The sequence below is a fragment of the Panthera tigris genome, chromosome B4 (genome assembly GCF_018350195.1).
Source record: "Panthera tigris isolate Pti1 chromosome B4, P.tigris_Pti1_mat1.1, whole genome shotgun sequence".
Taxonomy (NCBI): domain Eukaryota; kingdom Metazoa; phylum Chordata; class Mammalia; order Carnivora; family Felidae; genus Panthera; species Panthera tigris.
In genome coordinates, this window is record NC_056666.1 from 41,002,792 (window position 1) to 41,018,895 (window position 16,104).

The window sequence follows — 16,104 nt, forward strand, 5'->3', positions numbered from 1 at the left end:
GATCAAAAATCACATGCTCTTCTGACCAAGCCAGCCAGGCGCCCCCTTACTTCTATTTTCTTTATTCATTCAACAAGTATTAGTGATTACTATGTACATGTTCAGCAGTTTACTCAGCACCACAAAGTATAAGATTGTTTTCAAGTTCCCAACTTAAAAGGAACCAACAGTATAGTGGGTAGCCAAAAAACATAAAACAGTTATAGAATGATGTGGCACATAGGTAATTCAGTGCCAGAAAAATGTGGCACAGGTAATGGTTGTAGCAGCAATGGTGATAGGGTAACACTAATGACATGCCAGGGACTGTTCTTAGCAGTTTGCTCATATGAACTTGTGTAACCCTCACAACAACCCTGTGAGGTAATACTGTTAGTGTACATTTTACAGTGAGAAGCTTAAGGCACTGAGAGGTTAAGGAACTTGGCTAATCACAGCTGGTTGGTGGCAGAGACTCAGGCAATAAGAGCTCCAGAAAACGTACTCATACCTTGTACGTTACCCTGACGAGTCCTGAGTGGGCAAGAGAGCAGTATGAGGTAGAACAGTCAAGGAAAGCTTCCTGGAGGTGGTAGGACTTAAACAGGGTCTTGATGAGTAGGATGTAGAGAGAGAAAGGAGGGAGCATGTAGATGGAAAGCCAATTAAGAGCACAGAAAGTTGTGGCATGAAAAAGATCACGTTCTGGCTGGAAACTGTTATCTGCAAAAGATAATAAAGTGGGAGTGTAGGTTGGAACTGACTTATAAAGGTCCCTGAATGCCTTTCACAAGTCCGGGACTTTCACCTTGTTGGCCAACATCTTAGTGAGGTGGACCTGCTTTTGAAGTACAAGTATTTGGGTTGTGGAGACAGGTGGAGGTGGTGCTGACCACCAGCTTCCACCAGGTGGAGCACTACCGCCAGCCACATTTTTCTCTTGGGGAGAAAAGGAGCCTGGTGGCAGCCGCTGGGCTGAAATGTCAGGCTAGCTCTCCTGGTCCAGAGCCCCTACTATAGGCAAAGGAGAGTTTTGTTTCTTTTCTTTTTTTTTTTTTTTTTTTTTTATGTTTATTTATTTTTGAGAGAGAGACAGAGTGTGAGTGGAGGAGGGGCAGAGAGAGAGGGAGACACAGAATCTATCTGAAGCAGACTCCAGGCTCTGAGCTGTCAGCACACAGCCTGATGCGGGTCTTGAACTCACGAACTGCAGGATCATGACCTGAGCCAGAATCGGACACTTAACCGACTGAGCCACCCAAGTGCTCCAAAGGAGAGCTATTTCTAAATGATGAGCAGAGGTGTGGCGTGATGAAGAAGATGTTTGGGAGACTGGTCCAACAGGAGCATACAGGTTGGTTGGAGAGGAGGCTAGAGACGAGGTCTACGGACCTTCTGTAAATGTGCAGCATCAAAGGACTAGACTCGGGCTGGGAGGAAAAGCTGTGGAGTTGCACTTAATGGAAGACAGATTATAAAGGAAAAATGGATAGGATTAAGTGGGGAAGAAATTAGCTGACTGTGAAGTGTTAAGCATATGTGGTTGAGAATGTTGGTACCCTGGGCAAAATGAAAAGGCAAGGAAGGATGAAGTCTTCTGTTTTAGACATGTTGAGTTGTGGTCACAGCAACAACAGCTACTAGAAATCCCCAGAATGTAGTCAGAGCCATGGACTCACACAGACTTCAATATGTCATCTTAATAAATGTAGTTTTGAAGGCATGAAGGTAAAAAAGTGACAGAGGTGCAAGTACCTCCCCAAACCCCAACTTTACATTTCGAGCCTCCTTCTTCCTTTTCCATCCCTAAGTATTGCTTTTACCCACTTCAGGCTCTCAACACTCTCTTCAGAGAAGTGGACCAAGGATTGGGGGGGGGTTGTTATTTTTTGGCCTGAGCCCTTTCTCTTTTCTCTTCAGCTCTGTGAGTTTGTGCAGAAGGATGAATTGAAACCTGCAGTGACCCAGCTGCTGTGGGAGCGGGCGACCGAGAAGGTCCCCTGCTCTCCTCTGGAGCGCTGTTCCTCTGTCATGCTTCTTGGGATGATGGCACGGTGAGGCTCAGATCCAGACAGACGCTAGGAATAAGAGGGAAAGGGAAGGTTCTGAGAAAGCTCCCTTTCCTTCAATAACAGCAGTCAGGCCCAGCCAAGCTGTGTGCGTGAGTCGGCTACCTAAGTGAAAAATAAAATAGAGTACCAGCGCCCTCCTCTGCACCCCGTGCAGCAGAATAACGGGATTTGGTACAGCAAGAGGGATTCTGAGGGGCCAGCCCCATGTCAGAGCCTCTGCTGTCTGCTTCAGGGCTCTAGCCTTGCACTGAGTGCTGTTACCTACCCCGCTTGGCATTTTCCCCCCCAGAGTCCTGTCCCTGCCTAGCTTTGACTGTGGCTTCCTTCCTCTAGAGGAAAACCAGAAATCGTGGGAAGCAACTTAGACACACTGGTGAGCATAGGACTGGAGGAGAAGTTTCCACAGGACTACAGGTTGGCCCAGCAGGTGTGCCATGCCATTGCCAACATCTCTGACAGGAGAAAGGTACATGGGGTCTCCAGACCAAGGACAGTGGCCATCCTCTTACACACTCTCAACACATACCCACCTTTTGTCTTTCCTGTTCTCGACAGCCTTCTCTGAGCAAACGTCACCCTCCCTTCCGGCTGCCTCAGCAACATAGGTTGTTTGAGCGACTGCAAGAGGTGGTCACAAAAGGTGAGCTATCGTGAAGGCCTCGGGTAGAATGGAGTCCTTTGTCTGCAGTGGGTGACTTCTCCCTTCTCCTCTACAGGCTTTGTCCATCCAGACCCACTCTGGATCCCATTCAAAGAGGTGGCAGTGACCCTCATTTACCAGCTGGCAGAGGGCCCCGAGGTGATCTGTGCCCAGATATTGCAGGGCTGTGCGAAGCAGGCCCTGGAGAAGCTGGGGGAGAAGAGCGCCACCCAGGAGGTCCCGAGTAAGTAGGCAAGAGGGTCCCCCGTGGGCAGCAGCCAGAGTCTACTGCTTTCCTTGTCGAGCCAGTAGCCGCTGCCAGCACTGCTTCCTACAGCAGCCCCCGACCCTCCGCAGAGCACACTGTCTCACTTCTGTCACTCAGACTGGGCCAGTCACCGCCACCATCCCCGTCCCTCCCCGCCCACCCTCCCCCGTCTCCATCTCTCTCTTCTGCGCCAGCTTGTGTATGGCACATGAGCAAGAGGTAGAGCCATCAACACAGAATGCAAGGTCCTGTGAGATTTAATTTTGTCTCTTTCTCTCTGCTTTCCCTCCCCTCCTCCAGAGGACACCCCCATGCTCCCCACTTTCCTGTTGATGAACCTGCTGTCCCTGGCTGGAGATGTGGCTCTGCAGCAGCTGGTGCACTTGGAACAGGCAGTGAGCGGGGAGCTCTGTCGGCGCCGGGTTCTTCGGGAAGAGCAGGAGCAGAAGACTAAGGATCCAAAGGAGAAGGTGAATGAAGTGTCTGCGTGTTTGGGTTTGTGTCCCAAGCATTTCCGGATTTATTTCCTGACTGTGGGTCACTCACGTTTCCTTCTGGGAATCTCTGGTTTTCTACTGTTAAATGAGGAAGACACCTTGCCTCCTTGCTGCTGTTCCTGGGAAAGGTTAGTGAGAACAAAGATGGAGCAGTCTGTTGGTGACCACCCAGGAAGGAAAGTTTTAGGGAAACATAGAGCGTTGAGTTAGGGACCTCGGCATGAAATCTAGGCTCCCCCTCAGGCACCGCTTGTTAGAATAAGCACACATGCACCCCCTTTCCCATCAGCCGTGGTTGCTGGGCCTGCCACCTTATGGGGACCTTGTGTTCTTTCCACTAGAGGCAGTGGTGTCTTGCAGACAAATAAGACACAGAGTAATTAGGTCTGACCTCTGTGACCTTGAACCATTGTCCCCATGATCTGTTTATTGACTGTATGCAGGAAATGACGTGCTTCTGTGAGGATGAGTTCAGAGATGTAGGAATATGCTTTAGCAACTTGAAAATAATGCTGCTTGTTCCACTTTGAATTTGCCAGTTCACATTTGGCAACTTAGAAGTAAAACTACAGAGTCCTAGTTCTTTTCCTGTTTAATTAAGGTGTGCTTCCTCTTTATAGACACATTTGACCACTGTAGGAATGGTTTTACAGAACTTGCCTTTCCCCAGACACATTCCTGCAAAATGAAAGACAGGCTGGAGTTAAAAATGCTGTCTTGGGGGCATCTGGGTGGCTCAGTCAGTTAAGCATCCTATGTCAGCTTAGGTCATGATCTCACGGTTCATGGGTTCGAGCCCTGAATCAGGCTGTGTGCTGACAGCTCAGAGCCTGGCCCCTGCTTCAGATTCTGTGTCTCCCTTGCTTTCTGCCCCTCCCCTGCTCATGCTGTCTCTCTTAAAAATAAAATATTAAAAATTTAAAAAAAAATGCTGTCTTGGATGAGCCATGATCCCTGGTTTCTTCCCCATTAGAACACAAGCTCTGACACCACCATAGAGGAGGAGATGGGGCTGGCGGGTGCTGCCGCTGATGATCCAGAGGCAGAACTCATCCGCAGCATCTGTGAGAAGGAGCTGTTAGATGGTAAGAAGAATTGCTGAGGGACCTGCTCCCCGGCCGAGATAACCTGTCCCAGACCTAGAGCCGTTCTTCCGACAGGCAAACAGATCCTGGCTGCCTTTGTTCCACTTCTGCTTAAAGTCTGCAACAACCCGGGCCTCTACAGCAACCCAGAGCTCTCTGCAGCCGCTTCACTTGCCCTTGGCAAGTTCTGCATGATCAGGTAGGCCCTGGGGCCAGTACTGCCCTCTCAGAGAGGATGGGGATGGTGCCTCTCCCTGATGATCCTTTCCTTGCCCCTAGTGCCACTTTCTGCGACTCCCAGCTTCGCCTGCTGTTCACCATGCTGGAAAAGTCCTCGCTCCCCATTGTCCGGTCTAACCTCATGGTTGCTGCTGGGGATCTGGCCATCCGCTTCCCTAACCTGGTGGACCCCTGGACACCTCATCTGTATGCTCGGTGAGAGATCCCTCATGACACTGTAGCAGGCCTTGCTAGCCCTGGGAGGCTGTAGTTCAGTCAGGATGAAAATCACTAAAACTGTTTCTCTGGTCTTTAGCATTACCTTGATATCTGCTTGATACTTGACCTGTACAGGCTCTCGCTAAGTATAGCCCCAGAGGAATTTGCACCTCTGTCCAAAGCGTTGGCTCCAAGCTTGGCCTCTTACCCCAATCCCAGCTTTCTAACTGCTTCTAGAATGTCACATTAAGAAGGGATGATAGAGGAGCACCTGGGTGGCTTAGTCAATAGAGCATGCAACTCTTAATCTTGGGTTCATGAGTTAGGGCCCCACGCTGAGGGTAGAGTTTACTTTAAAAAAAAAAAAAAGAAGAAGAAGAAGAAGGGGCAACAGATTCCTGCTGAGGGCCTTTCCCACCAGTGTCCCAATATAACTCACCATTAGTGCCAGTGACTTGAGATTTCACTCCTAGGCTCCGGGACCCAGCTCAGCAGGTGCGGAGAACGGCAGGGCTGGTGATGACCCACCTGATTCTAAAGGACATGGTGAAGGTGAAGGGGCAGGTGAGCGAGATGGCTGTGCTGCTCATCGACCCCGCGCCTCAGATCGCTGCCCTGGCCAAGAACTTCTTCAATGAGCTTTCCCACAAGGTGAGAGGCAGCAGGAGACCACTGCCGAGGGAACAGGTGCGCGCACACACAGACACACACCCTGTGTCGATAACATGACTCTCTCTCTCACAGGGCAATGCGATCTATAATCTCCTTCCAGATATCATCAGCCGCCTGTCAGACCCCGAGGGAGGGGTGGAGGAAGAGCCTTTCCACACCATCATGAAGTATGGTTCCCTGAGCCTTGGGGCACATTTTTCATGTAGCACATGCTTAAGAATCAGACAAACCTGTATTTGAACTCTAGCTCCGCTACTTTGTAGCTGTATAACCTTCAGTAGTAACTTAACCTCTCTGTGCCTGTTCGTCCTCTGTACAGTGAGGCCTCTGACACTTGCCCCTTAGTTCTTGAGGGGCTTCAGTACCATAGAGTTTCTAGTGCGGCGGTAGGCGCATAGGAGTCCTCACGACATGGCAGCAGTTTTTGTTACAAATTCCCATTCTCGGTGAGAATTTCGCAGAGGGGGTGGGGTGGATTTTTTCTGAGGGTCTAGGAAGAGGGCAGGACGATGACAGAAGGCGGGTGCTAGGGGAAGACAGGACTGTCCCGACAGGAACGGAGCTGCCCCTGGGAGGCCACACAACCACATCTCCCCTTCCTCAGGCAGCTCCTCTCCTACATCACCAAGGACAAGCAGACGGAGAGCCTGGTGGAGAAGCTGTGTCAGCGCTTCCGCACTGCCCGGTATGCTGGCTTCCCAAGGGGTGTCCCTGGGGCTGTGGGGCACCGACGGGGAAGGACGGGCCTTCTTCGCTCCTCCATCTCGCTGCTCCTCACGACGCCTTTGCCATCTGCAGGACCGAGCGTCAGTATCGGGACCTGGCCTACTGTGTGTCACAGCTGCCCCTCACAGAGCGAGGCCTCCGCAGGATGCTGGACAATTTTGACTGCTTTGGGGACAAACTATCGGATGAGTCCATCTTTAGTGCTTTTTTGTCAATTGTGGGCAAACTGCGACGCGGAGCCAAGCCCGAGGGCAAGGTGAGCGCAGCGGCCATCCCGGTGCTATGAGTTCATCTGCACTGCACTGCCCGGACCTGCCTCGCCTACCTCGCCCGTTCCCCTCCCTCGGCTCGACTGCAACGAAGTAACCAGTACCACCTGAGACCAGATCTTTCTGTCTCCAATTCCTGTGTCTTTCTTTTTCTCTTTTTTAAAATGGACTTTATCTTTTACAGCAGTTTTAGGTTCAAAAGTAAATACTGAATCGAAGGTAGAGTTCTTCCACATGTGCCCAGCTGCCACATATGCAGAGCCCCCCCCCACTCCCGCTCTCAGTCTCCCCCACCAGAGTGGCACATTTGTTACAATCGATGAACCTATGTTGACACATCATTATCACCCAAAGTCCATAGTTGACCTTAGGGGTCACTCACTCATTCTGTGGGTTTGGACAAAGTGTGTTGTGGCCTGTGTCCATCATTGTAGTATTACACAGTGCAGTTCCACTGCCCAAGAAGTCTTCTGTGCGCCCGCATCGCCCTCTGTCCCCCGACCCTTGGCAACCACTGATCTTTTTACTGTTGTCACAGTTTTGTCTTTCCCAGAATGTCATATACTTGTAGTCCTGCAGTGTGTACCCTCCCTGGGTTGGGTTCTCTCAGTGATAGGCGTTGATGTTTTCACCATGTCTTTCTTTCCATGGCCTTGTTTCTTTTTCATCTTAGAAATAACAGTTTCCAGGCCTGCTCTTTTTTTTTTTTTTAATGGTTATTTTTGAGAGCGAGATACAGAGCATCAGTAGGGGAGGGGCAGAGAGAGACCAAGACACAGAATCCAAAGTAGACTCCAGCCTCTGAGCTGTCAGCATAGAACCCAGTGCGGGGCTCAAACTCAAGAGCCTTGAGATTACGACCTGAGCCAAAGTCTGATGATTGACCAAGCCACCCAGGTGCCCCTTCCAGGCCTGCTCTTAATCTCTTCCCCCCTCCAGGCTGTAATAGATGAATTTGAGCAGAAGCTTCGGGTCTGCCACACCAGAGGGCTGGATGCGGTGGAAGACCTTGAGGTTGGCCAGGGGGGTAGCCAGAGAGCCCCATCAGCCAAGAAACCATCCACTGGTACGTGAGGCAGCCCCACAAGTGGAGAGATCGGGCCCTTCTCTCAGAGTATCCTTTTTCTGGGACTCATGTGTTGGCCTTTTCTAGTCTCCAAGAGGCACCAGCGTCTGGCTTCTGCAGCCTCATCAGACGGTGATTTTGTCACTCCTGAGCCCCACCGCACTGCCCGTCGGCATCCAAACACCCAACAGCGAGTTTCGAAAAAGAAACCCAGAATTGTCTTCTCGAGTGATGAGTCCAGCGAGGAAGGTAGGATGCTCCCTCCCAGATGTGGCTCGCAGGGAGCATAGCTTGGGGAGGGGTGGGGGGAGGCCGGTTTTGATGGGGTCCTGCCCATGTAGATTCTCTCCGCCCCCGCCCTCCCCCCAGGTGTGTTTCTCTGGGCACAGTATGGGTTTTGTTTCTGGGCCTAGTCTGGGGCTGTCCCACTTGTTCTCTGAGATCTACTTTTCACCATCTTTGTGACTCAGCTTTTTCTTCCTCCTCCAATCCTCTGAATAGAGCTTTCAGCAGAGATGACGGAAGACGAGACACCCAAGAAAACAACCCCCATCCGCCGAGCACCTCCTCGAAGGCACAGGCCCTAGGAAGTCATCTTGCCAGTTCCTGTCCCTGCTGTGCGGGGTATCTTATGAAGTGAACTTGAATTCCGCTCCCTTGTAAAATACCGTTTTTGCCTGTCCTCTTGTCTTTTTAATATAGAATGGTCTTTTTGATGTAAAGCATTTCTCTTAAACTGGTCTTACTGAACTGAATTGAGCTGCTTTCATTGGACTCTATGTCTGCCAGTCTCCTTGTTTCTTAATGAATAAATGTTTTTATATACTTTTAGACATTTTTCCTAAGCTTGTCTGTTTCAGCTTACATGAGCCCAGATGCAGGCAGCAGGGAGAGGAGCCCCGAAGTCCTGGGGCCTGTCTGAAGATCTGATAAGCCCCATGCTCCCCCAGTGCCTCATCTTCCCCTCCTCCACCTCCCCATGCCGCACGAAGGACAGGACACCTCCCCACGCCACATGAGGGACAGGATTGCTGCACGGTGGAGAAGCGTGCAGCGGCCAGTCTCCAGACCAGTGTGGCGCTACTCGGGGGCCTTCTGGCAATGCCTAGAGATAGTTTTTTGTCATCACAACCTAGGTGGGAGGGATGCTATCAGCACCTAGTGGGCAGAGGCCAGGGATGTTGCTAAATACCCTACAATGCAGAAAACAGACCCCCAAACAGAATTATTCGGCCCAAAATGCCAATCGGTGCCGAGGTGGAGGAACCCTTCTCTAGACCAAGGGCTGATCTGCGTCCTCCCCTCCCCCGGCGTGCTCCCTGAGCCCATCTCTGAGGCAGTGACTGACCTAGCCAGCTGAGCAGATGGAAGGTCAGGTCTTGATCCCCTCCAGCTCTAGATAATATCTGTGGAGTCGGTCTGTCTACCTAGAGATTCCTTAACTGTTCCAGGGTCTGTGGCAAGTCGGCTCTCAGCGCAGGCACTGCTTCAGCCTGCCCACCCCTCAGCTCCCCAAGTCTGCTCTGCTGAGTCACCTGGACCAGAGGCAGTGAGCGTGCTCTCATGACAACAGTGGTGTCTTTGCTGTCATGACAACAGCAGGCTGCATCAGTAATGCTCCCGTGGGCACTGAGCTCCCTCTGGCAGAAGACACTAATGAAAGATGACACACGCACTTTGGGTAGTGCCGGGGCTCAGAGGGGCCCCTGAGGCCCTTTCCAGGGAAAGGGTTAATGGTCCTGGTTGAGCATGAGCAGGAATGGAACAGGGACAGCTGGGTCCCGGTGCCAGGCCCCAGCAGACCGCCAGTGGCACTTGCCACCTCCTATCGCCATTAGGTGCCCTCTGGCCCTGCTCTTGGGGTTCATGAAAAGCCTGGAAACCAACCATGCATGAGGCCGCCAGACAGATACAGACTTGGCTCTGGGGCCCCAAGGAGGGAGGGCAGTCCCAGAAAGGGCAGGGGCCAGGGTTGGAGTCGGGGTGCAGGAGAGCGTGCCCTCTGCCTTTTAAGCAAAGGTTATCACCAGGCAGGCTAAACTTAGCCACAGGCTCTTCAGCTAGAAAAGGGGGCTGGTCTCAGGTTACGCTGGGCCAGCAAAGAGGCCCCTGGATCCCCGGCCCCCAGCACCTGCTGATGGGCCATGTCCATTCCACCCCACCCCCTTCCAAACCCTCTGTCCTCTCAAGCGTTCAAATGTAGCCCTTCTTCCATCCTCAGCTTGCAAAACTGGCGCAGCCCGGACTCCAGACTGTTGGAGTGGCGTGGATCCCTTCCTCCACCTCGTGTGGGTCTGGGGGCCTGCTCCCACCATATGCCCAAAGCCTCCCAATTTTTTGTCTCTTCTGGACTCCTCACCCTGCCCCCAACATCCCCTGGGCACAGGCAGGGAAGAGGAGTCCCTGGCTCTGGGGCTGACCGGCACGTCCCAGGATTGGGAGGGACTTCCGCCCTCACGTCCCGCTATCGGCCCCGGGCTGGAGGAGATGAAGGGGGCACTGTGTCCCAGCCCTAGCGGCACAGCACTCCGGTCTCCCGGGAGCGACTTTGTGGGAGGCCTAGCCCGGCCTGGGGGAGAGCATCTGGTGCACACAGGGCCTGGTTTGTCCGCCCCAATTATTACCTCTCTGGGCTGCCCGAGCTGCAGGACAGCGTGACCTTCAGTGCAGAAACCTCCTCCTTAGCCGCCCGCCGAGCCTCCTTCCTCTCCAGGCCCCCACTGCCCAGTGCCAGCCCAGGCCCCCGGCCCAGAGAGGCCGGGAGCCAGGGCCTGGGGAGGGGGAAGTGGGGGCTGGGCAGGGCCCGGCCTGAGACGGGCTGACCCCTCCCGGACCTTTTTCCTCTGCAGTTCCCCCGCTACTACCGAAGAGCCTTGAGAATAAGTTCCCCAGCCTTCCCGCCTCTCAGCCTCTGAAAGAAAGGGGACGGGGGGGGGGGGGGGGGGGGGGGGGTGGCAGCATGCGGCCGCGAGCAACCCGTCTCTGGCCCCAACTCCCCATCCCACAAGCTCCCAAAGTCCTCCCGTTTCATATGTGCAGCTGTCCTGGCTCCCGGAGGTCTTCCGTTGTCACCGGGAGGCCAGCCCTGGAGTCCACAGCTTGTTGCATGCCCACAGGGCTGCCCTAGGTGCCATCAGCGATCCCTGGCTCCACTGGGCCCGTCTCGGTCCCCTCCCCCCCACTCTGTCCCTAGCCCACATGCTCGGTGCGTGCACACTTGACCAAAAAAAAAAAAAAAAAAAAAAAAATCGGGCCCTGCTACTCACGGCTTTACGGGCGCACGTAGCTCAGGCCTCTGCGCCCTTGGGCCGTGACTGGGCAAGCCAGCGGGAGGCGGGGCCCGCACCCCCTCTTTTCCCCGCCACGCCCCGCCGCTATAAATTGAGACTGCAGCCTCCGCCGGTGCTCTCTGCTCCTCCCCGTTCGACAGACAGCCGCATCTTCTGGTGCAGTGCCAGGTAGAGCCAGGCAAAGCCAGGCAAAGCTAGGCTGAGGGGAGCCACGGGAGGCTCGGGCACGGCTCGGAAGGGGGCCGGGAGCGCTCGCGGGCAGGGGGTGGGCCGCGCGGTCGGGCCCCCGCATTGCAGGGGCGGGAAGACGGACGTGCCCGAGCGCGGGTTGGGAATGGAGGCCTGGGGGAGGGGCGGGCAGCTGCTGGGCTGCAGCCGCCGCCCGCCCCCGCGCTCTAATGGTCGCTTTTCTCTGCCCGCAGCCGCGTCCCCGAGACAGGATGGTGAAGGTCGGAGTCAACGGGTGAGTTAGGGGGTAGGGTAGGGTGGGGCATCGAGTCCCGCGGCCCCGGGCGAACCTCTACTGCGGGCATTGCCCCGCTTAGTCTTCGCAAGCGCGTGAGGGACGTGGGTGCGGTGGTCCTACCCCCCCACCCCCACCCCCACCCCCAAGGAGAACTCAAGGTCGGCGCTCTGACCTGGCCAAGGCTCCCGTCTTAAAGAGCCGCGTGGGCCACCCTCCCCCAAGCTGTGGCTCCTCATGCAGTGCCGCCCCCGCGGACGCGAGCCGCCCGCAGCCCTCCGCCCCACCTGCCTCCGGTAGACGAGAGCGCCCCCCTCCCGGCATAGGACCCATCCCTTTAATCCCCAGCTGGGGCTTCTTTCTTTGCTTTCGCGCCCTGCGGGGTCACGTGCCGGGAAGGAGCCCCTCCCCCACCGGCCCGCGGCCTCCCCACCTACCGGGGTGCCCGGGGCTGAGCTGGGTGCAGAGCCCGCTGGGAGGGCCCGTTTGCGGGAACCCGGCCGCCATGTTGCAACAGGGAAGGAAGTGAATGAACCACCGTTAGGCAACCTTACTTAGCTCTTCACTGTTCCTCCTTCCTCGCCTATGACTAACCCTCCTGATCCTGCCTGGGTGGGGTGGAGTCGCCTTTATCCCGTAAACCAGGTGAGGCAAGGCTTCCCTCGGTCTTGCTCTTAAAAGAGCTGGACTTGAGAACTCTAACCGGAGACCATCCCTTAAGCTGCCAATCAAATTTCCCCTCAGCGATGCTTCTTCTAGACGATTCTCTGATGAATCAAACATGGGTTTAGGGGAGTCCTCTTGTGTCTTTTTTTTTTCCTCCCCCCTTTTCCGGAGAGGTGTGGTAGCTGCAGCTTAGTGCCATGTTGGGGGAGCTGAGTCATGGGCAGAAATTTTCCACTACAAAATGGCTTCTGTAGCAGCAGCCCCTTTCATCACACTGGCTCTCCTCGAGGCTCCTTTCTTCCATCCATACCTAGAGCTGACCCAACCCTAAAGGCCAGGCTATAAAGGTCACTGGGAGGATTAGGTGTCTGTGAGCCTTGGGAATCCTGCCCTTCTCCCCGTTCCATCTTCCAGAAATCAGATCCCCTCTCCACTCTAATCTGGGGTTAAATATAGCTGCCTGACCTTTCTGCAGCTTGGGGCCTGGGCTACTACTCTTTTTGCCCCCACCCACCCCACACACACACACATCTGTCGCTCCCACTCCTGATTTTTGGAAGAGGGCTTGCAGGGACAAGTGGCTTAGCAAACTAGAGCCCACAGATCAGGGGGTTGAGAAGCATTCCTTTTTCCCCTTCTCTTTGTTTTGGAGGAAGAGATGGGCTTTCCCCTTCCAGTTAACTTCTGACCTTTACTCTTGCCCTTTGAACTTGGTGATGCTAAGTATGCAACTCTTTGCTCCCTGGAGGGTGTATCCTGATGCTGGGCCAGACAGGGAACAAGCATTCCCAGGGAGGGCACAAATAGTGGGGGAGATAAATGCCATGTGCCAGGCATGTGTCCAGACTGCGGGGGCGGCCAGAGCAGAGCTCTGCATGGCCATTGCTCCTTTGCAGGACTTGTAATGACTAGGGAGTTGGGCCAGTCTCTGAACCTAATCACTTCTTGGGCAGGCTTCACTTTCTGGCCAGGCTGTCCTGGCAGAGTTGCTCAAGAAAGATAAAATTAGACCTCTTGGACTTTTCTGGAGGGAAGTGCCATCTTCTAACCTCTGGAAGAGGATGGGTTGGTCTAGGGCTGTTTCCATGCTTGGGAGAATTCTCTACCCCTTTTTCATTCCTTCTCGCCTCTTGTCTTTACCAGATTTGGCCGTATTGGGCGCCTGGTCACCAGGGCTGCTTTTAACTCTGGCAAAGTGGACATTGTCGCCATCAATGACCCCTTCATTGACCTCAACTACATGGTGAGTGCTGTCCCCACAGCTGGTGTAGGGAGCAGAGCCTGGCTGAAGCGCAGCCGCTTGATGGCCCTCACTTGTCCCTCCAGGTCTACATGTTCCAGTACGATTCCACCCACGGCAAATTCCACGGCACAGTCAAGGCTGAGAACGGGAAACTTGTCATCAATGGAAAGCCCATCACCATCTTCCAGGAGTAAGTGTAGAAGACAGAACAGGGTGGAATTTGCTTTGAGGGAGTTACTAGGATGGGCTGACAACCTTGCGTGGTACATGGTACCCCACGTCCCTGAGCTTTCGGCTTGTCTCCATTTATAGGCGAGATCCCGCCAACATCAAATGGGGTGATGCTGGTGCTGAGTATGTTGTGGAGTCTACTGGGGTCTTCACCACCATGGAGAAGGCTGGGGTGAGTGGCAGGGAGAGTAAAGATGGGGGGTGGGGTTTGGTATAGCGGGAATGATGGGGAACCCTTGAGGAGAGGGAGAGTGTGGATCATGATGATTACTCTACCACAGGCTCACTTGAAGGGTGGGGCCAAGAGGGTCATCATCTCTGCCCCTTCTGCTGATGCCCCCATGTTTGTGATGGGTGTGAACCATGAGAAGTATGACAACTCTCTCAAGATTGTCAGGTGAGCAGGGGAGAGGGGAGTGGGGAGGTGGTTAGATGGTACTGTGTGTTGCCAGGTGGACGTGTTCTTGCCTTGACCTGCCTCCCTCTTTTCAGCAATGCCTCCTGCACCACCAACTGCCTGGCCCCTCTGGCCAAGGTCATCCATGACCACTTCGGCATCGTGGAGGGACTCATGGTACGGGTGATGGGGAAAGTGCCCAGTGTGTTTATTTCTCACCCAGGGCTAGATCCTCTTCCCTTCTTCGAATGTGGCCCTGGGATGTGGGGACCATGGGGCATTGGGGGTTCCGAGGGACTGGCTCAGGTAGACTCACTGTCTCAAGTCTTCCCGGGGGAGGAGGGGGTCAAGGGGTAGATGACTTTAGGGGTGCTGTGCGGGCCTTCACTCCCTCCTCCATGCTTGCAGACCACAGTCCACGCCATCACCGCCACCCAGAAGACCGTGGATGGCCCCTCTGGGAAGATGTGGCGTGATGGCCGAGGGGCTGCCCAGAACATCATCCCTGCTTCTACTGGCGCTGCCAAGGCTGTGGGCAAGGTCATCCCTGAGCTGAATGGGTGAGGTTCCTTGCTGTTCTCTGCCCTGGGGGTCTGTGGAACCGGGAGGAGCAGTACTGACCCTGCTTTGCCTGCTGTCTGCAGGAAGCTCACTGGCATGGCCTTCCGTGTCCCCACCCCCAATGTGTCCGTCGTGGATCTGACCTGCCGCCTGGAGAAAGCTGTAAGTAGGAGTTGGAAAAGGTTTCGTGGGCTCAGGGTTTGTGTCTTGGGTAAAAAACAGCAAGATTGGAACTTGAATAACCATCTCGTTTTTACCTTTTTAGGCCAAATACGATGACATCAAGAAGGTGGTGAAGCAGGCATCAGAGGGCCCCCTCAAGGGCATCCTGGGCTACACTGAGGACCAGGTTGTCTCCTGCGACTTTAACAGTGACACCCACTCTTCCACCTTCGACGCTGGGGCTGGCATTGCACTCAATGACCACTTTGTCAAGCTCATTTCCTGGTATGCTGCTGGGGTGTGGTTGGGGGTGTGGCGCCCTCTGGTGGCCGGTTCATGAAAATAGGCCTGAACTCTTGATCCTCTTTCAGGTATGACAATGAATTTGGCTATAGCAACCGGGTGGTGGACCTTATGGTCCACATGGCCTCCAAGGAGTAAGAGCCCCCTGGACCACCAGCCCCAGCAAGAGGAAGAAGAGAGAGGCCCTCAGCTGCTGGGGAGTCCTTGCCCCCGTTCATCACCCAACACACTTGAGAATCTCCTGACCTCCAGTTTCCATCCCAGACCCCCTGAAGAAGGGGAGGGGCTTGGGGAGCCCTACCTTATCATGTACCATCAATAAAGTATACTGTATCCAACCAACTCTTGTGGGTTTTGTCTTGTTTTTTAGATTTTTCCAGGGTCTGGGATAAACGGGAGGGGAGCTAGGCTGGTGCCAAAGAGAAATAGACCTTGCTGCAAGTACCCAAGAAAGGCCCAGCATACCCCAGCCAGACCTAAAACTCCACTGTAGGTCCTGGGCCCGACTGAAAGCAGGCCTTACAAAAGCATATGTGCATGGGCACTCACTAATTTGAAGACCAGTCTGTCTTCACTTTGGCTTAGTTTCCCTCCAAGGCTTCTAGGTGCTATGTGATGGGGCACGTCCACTTCAGAGGACAAGGCTGTTTTGTCACTGGGTCACCTGGCTTCCTCTGTCTGAAAGCTATTCTGTCTGCCGCCCCCTGGAGGAGAAACACTGGCACAGGAAGTCAGGGCTTAGGAATTGGGCTACCAAGTCCTCTTGGCCTTGGCTGGTTACCTGGTCACTCGGAAGCAGAGGCCTAGCAACATGGACTACAGTCGAACCGCCAGGGTGCAAATTCCACCCTGCCTCACAGATGTAAGGTCTTGAGTAAATTATTTACTTTTGTGTGCCCTAGTTACTCATCTGCAAAGTGATCCGCTACACCCAGCCCCTAAAGGTTTTCCGGAAGGATTATGTTCGGTCGGCTACATAAATGCACAGCACTGTGCAGCAAATGATCAGGAAAAGGGGTAATGCCCACCGCCAGCATCCTCGGGGCGGTGTTAAGAGGATTAATGCCGTCACCTGT

At 54.2% G+C, this 16,104-nt stretch overlaps 2 protein-coding genes and 1 long non-coding RNA gene across 8 annotated transcripts in view; 2 read left to right on the plus strand and 1 right to left on the minus strand.

Annotated features, from left to right (window-relative positions):
• Positions 1-8,543, plus strand: part of NCAPD2 (non-SMC condensin I complex subunit D2) — a 44,746-nt gene extending 36,203 nt beyond the window's left edge. For all 4 annotated transcript variants that reach the window (XM_007089630.3, XM_007089631.3, XM_007089629.3 and 1 more), the window contains 15 exons: positions 1,900-2,033; positions 2,385-2,517; positions 2,607-2,691; positions 2,768-2,935; positions 3,260-3,429; positions 4,430-4,541; positions 4,617-4,740; positions 4,821-4,976; positions 5,453-5,630; positions 5,724-5,818; positions 6,256-6,336; positions 6,450-6,633; positions 7,586-7,712; positions 7,800-7,961; positions 8,214-8,543. In XM_007089630.3, the coding sequence (XP_007089692.2) occupies positions 1,900-2,033; positions 2,385-2,517; positions 2,607-2,691; positions 2,768-2,935; positions 3,260-3,429; positions 4,430-4,541; positions 4,617-4,740; positions 4,821-4,976; positions 5,453-5,630; positions 5,724-5,818; positions 6,256-6,336; positions 6,450-6,633; positions 7,586-7,712; positions 7,800-7,961; positions 8,214-8,299 (1,995 nt within the window). In that variant the 3' untranslated portion in view covers positions 8,300-8,543. The remainder of the gene's footprint in view (positions 1-1,899; positions 2,034-2,384; positions 2,518-2,606; positions 2,692-2,767; positions 2,936-3,259; positions 3,430-4,429; positions 4,542-4,616; positions 4,741-4,820; positions 4,977-5,452; positions 5,631-5,723; positions 5,819-6,255; positions 6,337-6,449; positions 6,634-7,585; positions 7,713-7,799; positions 7,962-8,213) is intronic.
• Positions 1,186-10,480, minus strand: LOC107180297. Of its 3 annotated transcripts, none has more exons than XR_001511072.2 (6): positions 10,337-10,480; positions 5,419-5,513; positions 3,506-3,575; positions 3,298-3,409; positions 2,582-2,669; positions 1,186-2,057 (listed from the first exon to the last, which is right to left on the minus strand). It is a non-coding gene; the product is annotated as an uncharacterized LOC107180297 (long non-coding RNA). The 3 variants fall into 3 exon arrangements; XR_001511071.2 differs by having other exon boundaries at positions 3,506-3,610; XR_001511070.2 differs by lacking the exon at positions 3,506-3,575.
• Positions 10,481-11,116: 636 nt separating this feature from the next.
• Positions 11,117-15,332, plus strand: GAPDH (glyceraldehyde-3-phosphate dehydrogenase). The gene is made up of 11 exons (NM_001290607.1): positions 11,117-11,170; positions 11,425-11,465; positions 13,275-13,374; positions 13,458-13,564; positions 13,687-13,777; positions 13,887-14,002; positions 14,098-14,179; positions 14,411-14,562; positions 14,647-14,725; positions 14,829-15,010; positions 15,097-15,332. The coding sequence occupies exons 2-11, from the start codon at positions 11,443-11,445 to the stop codon at positions 15,164-15,166; spliced, it is 1,002 nt and encodes a 333-aa protein (NP_001277536.1). The 5' UTR covers positions 11,117-11,170; positions 11,425-11,442; the 3' UTR covers positions 15,167-15,332.
• Positions 15,333-16,104: the final 772 nt, after the last annotated feature.

Bases quoted from the DNA above. Each gene is read 5' to 3' on its own strand.
- GAPDH (NM_001290607.1), top strand. From the start codon at position 11,443: ATGGTGAAGGTCGGAGTCAACGG. The intron at 13,375-13,457 runs GTGAGTGCTGTC...TTGTCCCTCCAG, and splicing joins TCATTGACCTCAACTACATG to GTCTACATGTTCCAGTACGA. The intron at 14,003-14,097 runs GTGAGCAGGGGA...CCCTCTTTTCAG, and splicing joins AACTCTCTCAAGATTGTCAG to CAATGCCTCCTGCACCACCA.